The sequence below is a fragment of the Psammomys obesus genome, unplaced genomic scaffold (genome assembly GCF_907164565.1).
Source record: "Psammomys obesus unplaced genomic scaffold, mPsaObe1.curated_primary_1811, whole genome shotgun sequence".
Lineage (NCBI taxonomy): Eukaryota > Metazoa > Chordata > Mammalia > Rodentia > Muridae > Psammomys > Psammomys obesus.
In genome coordinates, this window is record NW_026596130.1 from 641,701 (window position 1) to 652,449 (window position 10,749).

A 10,749-nucleotide genomic window follows, 5' to 3' on the forward strand; every position below is an offset into this window, starting at 1 on the left:
GCTGCTCTTGCCCCCAACATCTGCCTTCTTTCCCAACATCTGGAGCCTCCTGGCTGCCCCTGGCTCTGTCACTCACCAAGACCTGACGGAGGAGGCTGCTCTCAACATCACCCTCCAGCTCTTTCTGGAGCAGCCACCCCCAGGCCGTCCACACCTTCGTCTGGAGGACTACAGGGTGAGCACCCCTGGGTCCTCTCCACACCCTAGCTCCCACAGTTCCCTGGGAAGGAGGCTCAGCCAACTCATTTCCACCTCCTCCCTCTGTGCACCACCCGGCCAGAGAACCCGCGTTTCCCCAGCCTTGTTAAAGTCTACCTGCACACACCTGTAATTCTGAAGTTCATTTAGCCAGCCTGGGCTAAACCCCAGTGCAAAGCTGGCGTTCTCTTGTGGGGCTCTTCACCCCCTTCTGTTCACACCAGCCTGAGTGCCAGCTGCTAAGGTAATTCTGGCAGTGGTAGAGTCTGAGGGGATCCTCCGGAGTCCCTTTCCCCCTTACTGCTCTTGCTAGGGCCGGACCCTCCTCGCCGATGACATCTTTGCTGCCTACTTCGGACCTGGGTCCCCGTCCCGGAGGTTCAGAGCAGCTTTGGGAGAGCTGTCCCGTGCCAACGCGGCCCAAGACTTCCTCCCAGCCTCCAGGAGCAACCCTGACCTGCACTTCGATGCTGAGAGGCTGGTCCAGGGGCGCACTCATCTGGTGGGGGCTCTGCGGGAGGCCCTGGTGGCTGCCAGGGCCCTGGAGCACACTTTAGCTCGCCAGCGCCTCGGGGCGGCTCTTCATGCCCTGCAGGTGACTCCCCTACGGGGGGGGGGGGGGGGACGGGGCGCACCCTGCCTGAGGTGGCAGCACTTCCTGCGCCCTGCTGGAGTGGCTGCAGAGGAGGGGAGACAGGGAGTAGTGGGTGCTGGCTTCCCCTAGGGGCCGCTGGAAAGCCTTTGGCTTATACTCCAAGACAGACGAGGCTGGGCTGTTGTCCATTTGGGCAAAGCTCTCTTCTGGGCAATGGGAGCAGAAGTCGGGGGACGGTAAACAGGGGCAGTGGGGCAGAATGCTTCCAAGTTGCGTATCAAGGTGCTGGGCTCTGGGTGGCATGTCAGGGCGTCGGTCCTGACCAGATCCCGTCACTGCCTTGTTCCCCTTTCCCTCTCTCCTGGGGCCAGGATTTCTATAGCCACAGCAACTGGGTGGAGCTGGGGGAGCGGCAGCCACACCCTCACCTCCTCTGGCCAAGGCCGGAGCTCTGGAGCCTGGCACAAGGTATGGCCGTGACCCGGTGTGGAGCCCGTTCTCAGAGCACCCACGCAGTGTCACCTGGGGCCTCATGGGATGTGACGTTGCTTTACTCCCGCAAGGAGCAGGAGGTTCTTCCGCCTGGCGATGGCTGGAACCGCTCAGTGGCTTTCCAAGCAGTGCCCAGGGAAAACATGCGGGAGCGGCCCTCAGCCCTCATACCACACACGCCAGCTTTGTGGTCTTTTCTCCCTGGGAGCTGGCTCCTGCCCGCTACGGGGCCCTAGCATGTCTGTGGTTCAGACAGCAGAATCCCCATAGCGTGGTGACCCACTCTCCTGGGCGCCAAGCACCCCCAGGTTCAAACATGCCAACACTGACCCTGGGATTTAGTGCAGCTGAAAGGAAGGTGTTGGGTGGCATCTTCCCGGCAGCCCCTGCCCTCTGTCCCCAGTGGCTGATCCTACCTGCTCTGACTGTGAGGGGCTCAGCTGCCCCGGGAATATGCTGGATTCCACGCTGCTCACCTCTGGCTACTTCGGAAGGCATCCCCCGAAACCTCCAGGTACCGGACGGACGGGAAAGCTCCCCAGAAGGAAGAGGAGAAGGTCACTTCCTTTGACTGTAACACAGGATCCTGGCTGCATCTCCTTAGGAGAGGCCATTGGGATAGGGCCAGGATGGGTGGCTAAGGGCCCTCTGAGGAGACTCGTCATCCTCTCCTGCCCTGAGCAGGGCTGGGGACTGGGTACAGAGACGGCTCTCAAGTATCACTACTTCCTGCTGCTCCCGAGCTGGTCGGTTGGTCGTGGGGGAAGGGAGGGGCGGGCGGGCGGGCGCTTGGCCCTCACCTGCCACACCTCTCCCCTACCCAGGGAAGTGTAGCCACGGGGGCCATTTTGACCAGAGCAGCTCCCAGCCACCCCGAGGGGGCATCAACAAGGACAGCACGTCCCCCGGCTTCTCCCCACACCACGAGCTGCACCTCCAGGCCGGGGAGGTGGCTCTCCTGGCCTCCATCGAGGCCTTCAGCCTCCTGCGCCGCCGCCTGGGAGACAAGGGTTTCTCCAGGTGGGTCGCCGTCCCTGGGGCCCAGGGAGCTGCCCCGGAGGGCAGGGGTGCAGAGCCTTCACCGAGAACCTGCCTCGGACCACAGGCTGCTGGACATCACCCCAGCTTCCAGCCTGAGCTTTGTCCTGGACACCACGGGCAGCATGGGGGAGGAAATCAACGCGGCCAAGATCCAGGCTCGGCACATCATGGAGCAGCGGCGAGGCAGCGCCCTGGAGCCCAGTTCCTACGTCCTGGTGCCCTTCCACGACCCAGGTAGGGAAGGTGGAGGGAAGAGGCCTCCAGTGACAGGTGGAGGGCCCTTCTCCCTGTTGTCACGAGTGACCTGCTGGGCACCAGCGTCCACTCAGAAGCCAAGGCCGCCTCTGCCATCTCTAAAGCGGCGGGCGGCACTTTCACCCGTCCAGCGCCTGCTCAGGCCGAGTCTTGGCTCCCTTAGTCTTCTGTGCTAATACACCTTTGGGGTTTTTTTTGGCTTAGAAAGTGTGGGTGACTGTTTTGCCTTCATGATGCTCTGCACACTGTGTCCCTGTGGAGGACAGGAAAGGGGGTGGGATCCGAAGCCACGGAGTGACAGGTGGTCGGGAGAACCGCCCATGGTCCCTGGGGACAGCGGGACGGCAGGGACGGTGGGGACGGCGGCTCCCCGGCTGCCGCTGTAGTCACAGTAGGATGAAGATGGGTGTTGAGTCTCTGCTCCTTTCCCAGCTACGTGGCGGGGCCTGCTGGCCGTCCTGCACCGGTGGGCTGGACTCCAGCCTGGCTGCAGCACCCTGACTCGGCCCGTCCCTAGCTTACCGTAACTTCAGGGGAAGACTCGACCCTGATTTATCTCACAGTGTCTTGTAGCGAGAATTCTGCAATGTGGGTTTCCTTTAAGAAAACAGGAATGTTATGAGCGCATGCTTTCGCTTTAACCCCAGGTGTGGGGACGCGGGGCCGGTTGGCAGCAGCTGGCTGTGACTGCCTCGTGCTCTGGCACGGGCCTGCCAGCTGCAGTTAGCGTCTTCACTTGTGTGACGTTTGGAGTTCCGGGAGCTTTTCAGAGGGTGCATGAACTCTAGAGCCCGGAAGGTGGGGCTCACGGTTGGTGGTCTTTGGGGGGGGGTTGAGGTTTGTTAGTGGCCGTGGCAGGATGTGAAAACGGGGATAAGGAAGGACCCACAAAGTAGCAGCACAGGCGAGGAAATCTACAGCGTCTCGCAGTGGGTAGGGACCTGCCACATGGCTGGTGGCACATGAACCAGGAACATGGCAGCACTGTGTCCAGGCTCTCTTGTAAGGCTTACGAACTCACGAGCCCATTCGGCCCTCGGGGAGCCCTCGGGTGAGAGCTGGTTTTTTCACGACATTCTAAAGGGCCTGGAGAACCGGCAGTGAGGAGCTCTTGCTGCTCTTGCAGAGGACCTGGGTTTGGCTCCGGCTCCCTCACTTGCTCTGCCCTCGACCCTCATCGGCCTTCCTTTCTCCCTGGCCAGGGTTCGGCCCTGTCTTTACAACCAGCGACCCTGACAGCTTCTGGCAGAAACTCAGCGAGATCCATGCCCTGGGCGGAGGAGATGAGCCGGAGATGTGCCTGTCTGCCCTGGAGGTCAGCCGTAGCCCTCGCCCTCTTCCCCTGCCCTTCCAGGCCCGGCCACCAGGAGGAGCCAGAGCCACGCGCCCTCCCTCGTCTTCCGCCACAGCCTTGGCCCCAGCTTCCCTGGGGCTCTGACCTCCCAGTTCTACCGCGCCCCTGCCGGTTTTTTAACGCCAGCCTCTTCCTCCTCGCCAGCTAGCCCTGCTGCACACGCCCCCGCTCTCAGACATCTTTGTCTTCACTGACGCCTCCCCCAAAGATGCCTTCCTCACCAACCGCGTGGAGTCCCTGAGCCGGGAGAGGCGCTGCAGGGTGAGCACAGCCAGTGCCGGCACCCCAAGATGGGGAAGGTGGGAAAGCCGCCTGGCGGGAGGTCACCCCGCACCTGTCACGCGCGCCACAGTGGGAGGCCGGGCCCTCAGCAATACCGACCTGTTCCTACTGAACGGGTCCAGTTAGCTGGAAGAACCCGGCTGAGTGAGGCCACCAAGCAGCCAGTGCTGGTTCGGCCGTCTGCAGTCTGAGCCCGGGCAGGGATTGTAGGTGGATTTAAAGACACAGTACAACTTTGGAAAGCAGTTTCCTGGTACTACCACAGTAAAGCTCTAAAGGCCACGGGATCTCTGCCGACTGAGAGACAGTGCTCAAGCGAGAGGTGTAGGCACTGTCCGCACACTCCACTGTACTTGGGGTTCCTTAAGCCTCGATCTCCCTTCCGACCCCCGACCCTATGTAGGAGAGAAAGAAGGTTAAGGGAAGGGGGGAGGGCTGGAGAGACGGCTCAGTGGTTAAGAGCACTGGCTGCTCTTCAGAGCAATTCCCAGCGACCACACCGTGGCTCACAGCCATCTAGAGTGAGATCTGGTGCCCTCCTGGTATGCAGGTGGACAGCTTTGTCCGGCTTTTGGGGCAATGCCAGTTCATAGTCTGCTATTCAGCAGTCCAGGTAACTAGCAGCTCTCTTCTTTCTCCGTCCACCGTGTCCTTAAGCCTTGTCTCTGTTGGTCCGCCTCCTCCAGGCCACCACCCCTTCTCTCTCTGGGCTCCCCCCAAGTCCTCACAATTACGCTAACTGCAGCTGGCAAAGACCAAATGAGGCAATTAGGAGCTGTGGACAAACTAAGGCAGTCCCTTATCCCACATCTGGGATTAAAACAAAAACATATTCACATAACATAAGTGAGTTTTTAAAGAAACCCAGACCCCCACTCCACAGAGGTCTAGGGAGGAAGAGTCTGGGGATTCCGGTGAGGCCTGGCCCTACAGACAGCACAGGTCACAGGGTTAACTGCATTCGTGCCCTCTGCCCGGGCGGATGTGCGTCTCCGCTGGAGAGGCAGCCATTCCTGGCTTCCTGAGTTCCTCCTATCTGTGCACATGAGGACCTTGTACCCTCTGACTGGGCAAACAGGTGGGCTGCAGCTCCGTGGTGTTTACATGTGTGGTCCCGGGACCAACCCCCAGCACCACGCTGGGCAAAAAGTAAATCCTAGTATAAAATGAATTCTCCAAAGTCCCTCAAACGTGGTGCCAGTTCTCCCAGGGCTGTGCCATGGGAGGTCCACACCAGCCAGGGGCAGACAGCTCTGGAGAAGGCAGAGGAGAGGAGCCGTCATTTACAATGCACGCAGCGTTGGCTGTCATTTGGCCTCAGGTGACATTTCTAGTGACTGAAGACCCGTCGAGGGCTCAGGGTCGCGTGCGGCGGGAGGTCTTGTCTCCTCTGCGTTTTGCACCGTATGAGGCGATCGCCCTGGCGTCGGGAGGAGAGGTGATCTTCACCAAGGACCAGCACATTCAGGATGTGGCGGCTGTTGTCGGGGACAGCGTGGCTGGTCTGGTGAGTGAGCAGAGTCCGTAGGTCTGAGGTGCCGCCGCTTACAGGCTCTGACAGGAGGTCGGGGAGGAAATTTTCTCTTCCCGTGAGATCTGTGGCATCTCTGAAGGGAGGGACAAGAAATGATGGCTTCGGGGCTGGAGAGGTGGCTCAGTGGTTAGGAGCACTGTTTGCCCTTCCAGAGGTCCTGGGTTCAGTTCCCAGCACCCACATAGCAGCCCACAGCTGTCTGTAACTCCAGTTCCAGGGGCTCTGATGCCCTCACGCAGACACACAGGCACACCACCAGGGCACCTAAGACTAGACAGATAAGGAATCAATCAAAGAAAAGAAATGGGGGCATCACTCTGCACCTCCCCTCCAGCTGCCGCCGAGCGCACCAGGGCGTCCCTGGTCCGGTGCCCCGAGACCGACGTCCCTTCTCCCCCTGTGGCCACTCGGGCCATCTCTTTGTCCCTGTCCCCACCTCACCCCAGGCTTTCCTTTCTCCTCCTGTTCCTGCGCATATCTGCAGGTGACTCTTCCCCTGGAGCCGCCCGTCTTCAGCCCTGGGGAGACGTGCGCCTTTACCGTGGACAGTCTGCTCCGGCGGGTGACGGTCCGGATGCACGGGGACATCAGGAGCTTCCTGATCAAGAGCCCTGCAGGTACCGGAACGTGGGGCTCAAGGCAGACAAGATGGAGAACTGGAGAACGGGGTGCTGTGCAGAGTGGAAAGAATTTCTTCATCTGACTGACTCTTGTCCCCACCCAAGGGGTGTCCCAGGGCCCGGAGGAAGGCGTAGGTCCTTTGGGTCACACTCGCCGCTTTGGACAGTTCTGGACGCTGACCATCACTGACCCCCCTCAGACAGGGTCTTGGGAGATCCAGGTAGAAGCTGAGGGGACCCCGCGGGTGAGAGTGCAAGGTGAGGAGACAGGGTCCCTGGGGCCGGGGGTGCTGGGCGGTGCTGGGCGGTGCTGAGCGGTGGTCCTCTCAGGGTCTGACCGCCTCCCTTCCCAGCTCAGACCTCCCTGGACTTCCTCTTTCACTTCGGGATCCCTGTGGCCGATGGACCCCACCCTGGCCTCCAGCCGCTGACTCAGCCCGTGGCAGGTAGCGCTGAGCTCCGCCGACTCAGTTCACTGCCCCAGCCCGCGTGGGTGCGTGTAACCGGCTGCGCGTGTGTCTTGTTGATGAGTGAAAAGCACTAACACGACCCAGCTCGAGACGACACTGCTCAGTGCCTTCTGCCTCCTCCGGTTCCCACCGCAGGTCTCCAGACGCAGCTGCTGGTGGAGGTGACGGGGCGGCTCTCCGGACAGAGCCTTGCCGGTGGCCAGCCGAGTTTCTCCCACCTTGTCCTTCGAAGGGTCCCGGAGGGCACGCGTCTGGGCCGGGTGCCCTTGGAACCCGTGGGGGCCCCCGAGCGAGGCCTGCTTGCCGCCTCCCTGTCGCCCACGCTGCTGTGGGCGTCTGCACCCTTCTCCCTGGAGCTGGTCGGCCGGGACGGAGCGGGCCGGCGCCTGCGCAGGGCGGCCCCCCAGCCTTGCGCGGTGGCCCCTGTGCTTCTGGAGGTGAGGGGGGGCGTGGGCGGGCCGGGAGGCGAGAGCCGAGCCTGCCTCCTGACCCGCCCTTCCCCGCAGCTCAGCGGCCCGCCAGCTTCCCTGGCTCCGGGCAGCGAGGCCCCTCTGAGCCTCCGGGTGGCCAGCTTCTCTGGCCCCCAGGATCTTGACCTCAGCACGTCGGTGAACCCCGGCTTCACCCTCACCTCCAACCTCTCCAGGTGAGCCGGCTCCACCTCTGCGGGGTCCTGGCCCTCCCCAGTCAGCTCCGCTGAGGTCGGGGCTCAAGGACTCCTCCCAGCCCCAACCCTGACCCTCGGTCGGTCCTCAGTCCTGTCCTATGCCAGGCTCCACCTCAAGGCTTCGGCCTACCAGGAGCTTTCTGTCTGACGCAAGGCTGTCCATTCCGCAGGGCTAGCCTGGGACGGAATGAGTCCGCCTGGGGACGCCTGTGGCTACAGGTCCCGGATTCAGCAGCTCCTAATAGCGTGGTGACAGTGACAGTGACGGCAGCAGGTCAGGGAGCCCACCGGGCGCCCCCAACCCATGCCTTCCTCAGGCTCCTGGTGCTGGGCGCCGGGTCGCAGGTGAGGCGCTTCCTCGTGGGTCCCTCCTCTCCCAACCCCCGACGGAGGCTGGCAGGTGGAGGCTAGCACCCCTTCCTTTCTCCCCTCTGCAGGAGCAGCTGGAGGCCCCGCCCACTCTGCTGCCCCCCGCGCCCCCTCCAGCCACACCTGCCCCGATTCCTGCCACATTGGTGCCTCAGGGCGGAGCTGGGGGAGGGGTGGTGGGCAGAGCCTGGTGGGGAACAGTTGGAGGGGTGCTGCTTCTGCTAGGCTGTGCGTGCTGGTGACCTGGTGACCGGCAGCCCCCACAGGGAGGGACAGGACTCCAGCGTGTGTCGGGTCTGCCCCATAGATGGGACGTTCCTTGGCTCCAGGGCCCGGCCCTCCTGACTGGCTTAGGGATTTTTCTTCTGTCACACTTGTCCGCCATCCTTCTGTAGACCAGGCTGGCCTGGAACTCACAGAGCTCCACCTGCCGCTGCTGGATTACAGGCCTGCGCCGCTGCCTGGCTCCCCTATCTGGCATGATGGTGGCCACCTCCATGGCTGTATTGGGGAGCCTGGTAGGATTGCTGCTGTGAGTTCAAGGCCAGCTTGAGCTGTGAGAGCCTAGCTCAAAAACAACATCAACCAAACCCGAGAGATAGGGTTAGAGGGTAAGGGATTTCCCGTGGGGTGAATCTGAATAGGAAAGGAACGAAAGCCTTTTTTTTTTTTTTTTTTTTTAAGAAAGTTGCTGTTTATTCCAGGAGGAGGAGAGCAGGCCCCAGAAAGCGCACGGTCCTCAGGTTAAATCCCAGAGTAGCTTCTTCGGCTCAGTTTTGCTTTAAAGCTGATCGTGCTGTCTTCCCAGAGACGGTGCGGAAAGATGTTTTTCTGCACACGGCATGGGGGCGAGGGAGGACGGGGCATCAAGAGATGCCGTGCGCAGCTCTAGGAGCTGCAGGTCCATTTTACACCTCGGTGTCTGTCGGCTGACCCGCCACCTGGAGCCTCGGCTGTGTGGGGGCGGGGCCGGGGCCGGGGCCGTTGGTTCTGGTCCGCCTCCTACCTCACCAGTGCAGGGAGGGAGGGTTTACACAAGGGTGGGGCCCTTCTGGCCCTGCAGGGAGCCTGGCTGAGCCAGCTCTCTGGTGGACAGGGTGACTCCTTTCTGCTGCTTTGACAAGTCCTAGGAGAGGGAGAACCAGACTGGCACCTGCTTCCCACCCTGCCCCAGGGTTTGCCACTGGCCTCAGTTTACCCATTGCTCCCCCAAGTTCTCTTTCCTTGACCTTTCTTCCTGGATCTGGGCTGTGCGGGAACCAGCCTTGTGAGCAGATATGGGGTGGGGGGGCTAAATCGGTGTGACTCCAAAGCCCCCTCCCCACGCCTACAAATTGGAAACAATAAACTGACCTTCTGAATCAGTCGGCTCAAACAGGCATTCACCTTCTGAATCTGGGTTAGCTGGGGGAGGCCGGCCTCTGAGGGTGGGTCCCGTAGAAAGTCCTAGAGGGGTTGGAGGGCCACAGTGTTGTGAAACAGGGCCTCCTGCTCTGCTGCTGCTTCATCACCGGCCATTCGGCTGTTCCCCCACCCCAGAACTTTTCCAGGCAGGTGGAGTCCAGGCCTCTCCATGTCCATCCATCTCAACTTTGCAGCTCCCTTCAAACTGCCTGGAACCCTCCCCCCGCCCCTCCCCCACTCCTGCTCCCTATGGGTCCTCCAAGCCTGTCTGCCCGGGAAAGAGACACCCAGCCCTCCCCCTCTCCCCCGTGGAGTGGCCAAATGGAGTCCCTTTGACTGGAATGCAGACAAGCCCCTTCCAGCCCAACAATGAACACTGTCGGATGGGGCATCCTGTCAGTCCAATGCTGTTGCAGCTCCTGATCCCTGCCTGTTAACCCTCCCCTTGCCAGAGCAGGCTCTGCCAGGTCCACAGGCTCCCTGCCTCCCCTCCCCCAGCCCGTGCGCAGAAGGCTGCCCCTACCTCCCCGAGGGCCCCCAGATGCAGCTGCCGATGCTGTGCCTCCCTCAGGCGGTCTGCAAACCAGGCTTGGCCACGCTCCAGCAGCTCCAGGCCCTGCCACAGAGCGTCTTGTTCCCTCTCCAGAGCCTGCATCCTCTGCAGCTGGCTTAGACAAGAAACAAGCCAAAGCTCTCTCTCCAGCGGCACCCTAGCTAGGGCCATCTCTCCTAAAGGGCTCACTATCTGGCCACCAGGTGTGAGCTCAGACTGCCCACTGAGGGCTTGGATGGCAAGGGACACAGGGAAAGCCTGTGGGACGTCCCAAGACCGGGTTGATCTACACTCACCCAGAGGAAGAAGCTCTGAGCCCCCGGGTCTCGTCGGCTCGTCCCCAGTGGCAGCAGCAGAACGGTGTAGGGCACTTGCGCCAGGGGTGACCCGCCAGGACCTGGTCTCTCCATGGCTCTGCACTGGGAAGGGCGGAGCCAGGGCTGGTCCCTCCCCAACCCATCTGCCCGTCCTGCCTGGTCTTTCAGCCTGAGTCCAGGGTAGTTGACTTAAGGCAGGGAAGAGGCAAAGAGGCAGCCTCCTTAAACTGTGTCCTCCATCTTTCCAGCGTCTGACGTGGCTTGTCCTGAGTCCCAAGGGCAGAGTCTGAACTCATTTAAGTTCTTACTTATGTTGAGACAAGGTGTCCCCATGTAGCCCTGGCCAGCCGGGACCTCACTGTATAGACCAGGCTGGCCTTAGACTTGGAGGTCCACCTGCCTGTGTTCCCAGTGCTGGGAGCCTGATTGAGTTTATTTATATATTAGCTTCTGTGTGTTTGCGTGTGTCCACATGAGTTCGGTGCCTCACACGTGTGTCCCAGAGCCCATGGAGACTAGAAGAGAGCATTGGGTCCCTTGGAGTTGAGTTGATGTGGATGTGGGGCCTGGAAGGAAACCCAGGCCCCTGGCGAGGGCA

General features: G+C 61.5%; 2 protein-coding genes across 2 annotated transcripts; one reads left to right on the plus strand and one right to left on the minus strand.

The window, feature by feature from the left end:
* Nucleotide 1: 1 nt before the first annotated feature.
* Nucleotides 2–9,241, plus strand: Vwa7 (von Willebrand factor A domain containing 7; the record flags this gene model as incomplete). Its single annotated transcript, XM_055591971.1, has 16 exons — nucleotides 2–175; nucleotides 512–793; nucleotides 1,165–1,261; nucleotides 1,689–1,799; nucleotides 2,110–2,305; nucleotides 2,391–2,560; nucleotides 3,784–3,896; nucleotides 4,080–4,196; nucleotides 5,539–5,724; nucleotides 6,236–6,368; nucleotides 6,477–6,629; nucleotides 6,725–6,817; nucleotides 6,977–7,278; nucleotides 7,348–7,487; nucleotides 7,679–7,853; nucleotides 7,946–9,241. Coding segments are annotated over 16 exons (2,616 nt in total), but the record flags the coding sequence as incomplete, so codon positions are not given.
* Nucleotides 8,908–10,377, minus strand: Sapcd1 (suppressor APC domain containing 1). The gene is made up of 4 exons (XM_055592000.1): nucleotides 10,131–10,377; nucleotides 9,805–9,945; nucleotides 9,231–9,323; nucleotides 8,908–9,003 (listed from the first exon to the last, which is right to left on the minus strand). The coding sequence occupies exons 1-4, from the start codon at nucleotides 10,242–10,244 to the stop codon at nucleotides 8,908–8,910; spliced, it is 444 nt and encodes a 147-aa protein (XP_055447975.1). The 5' UTR covers nucleotides 10,245–10,377.
* Nucleotides 10,378–10,749: the final 372 nt, after the last annotated feature.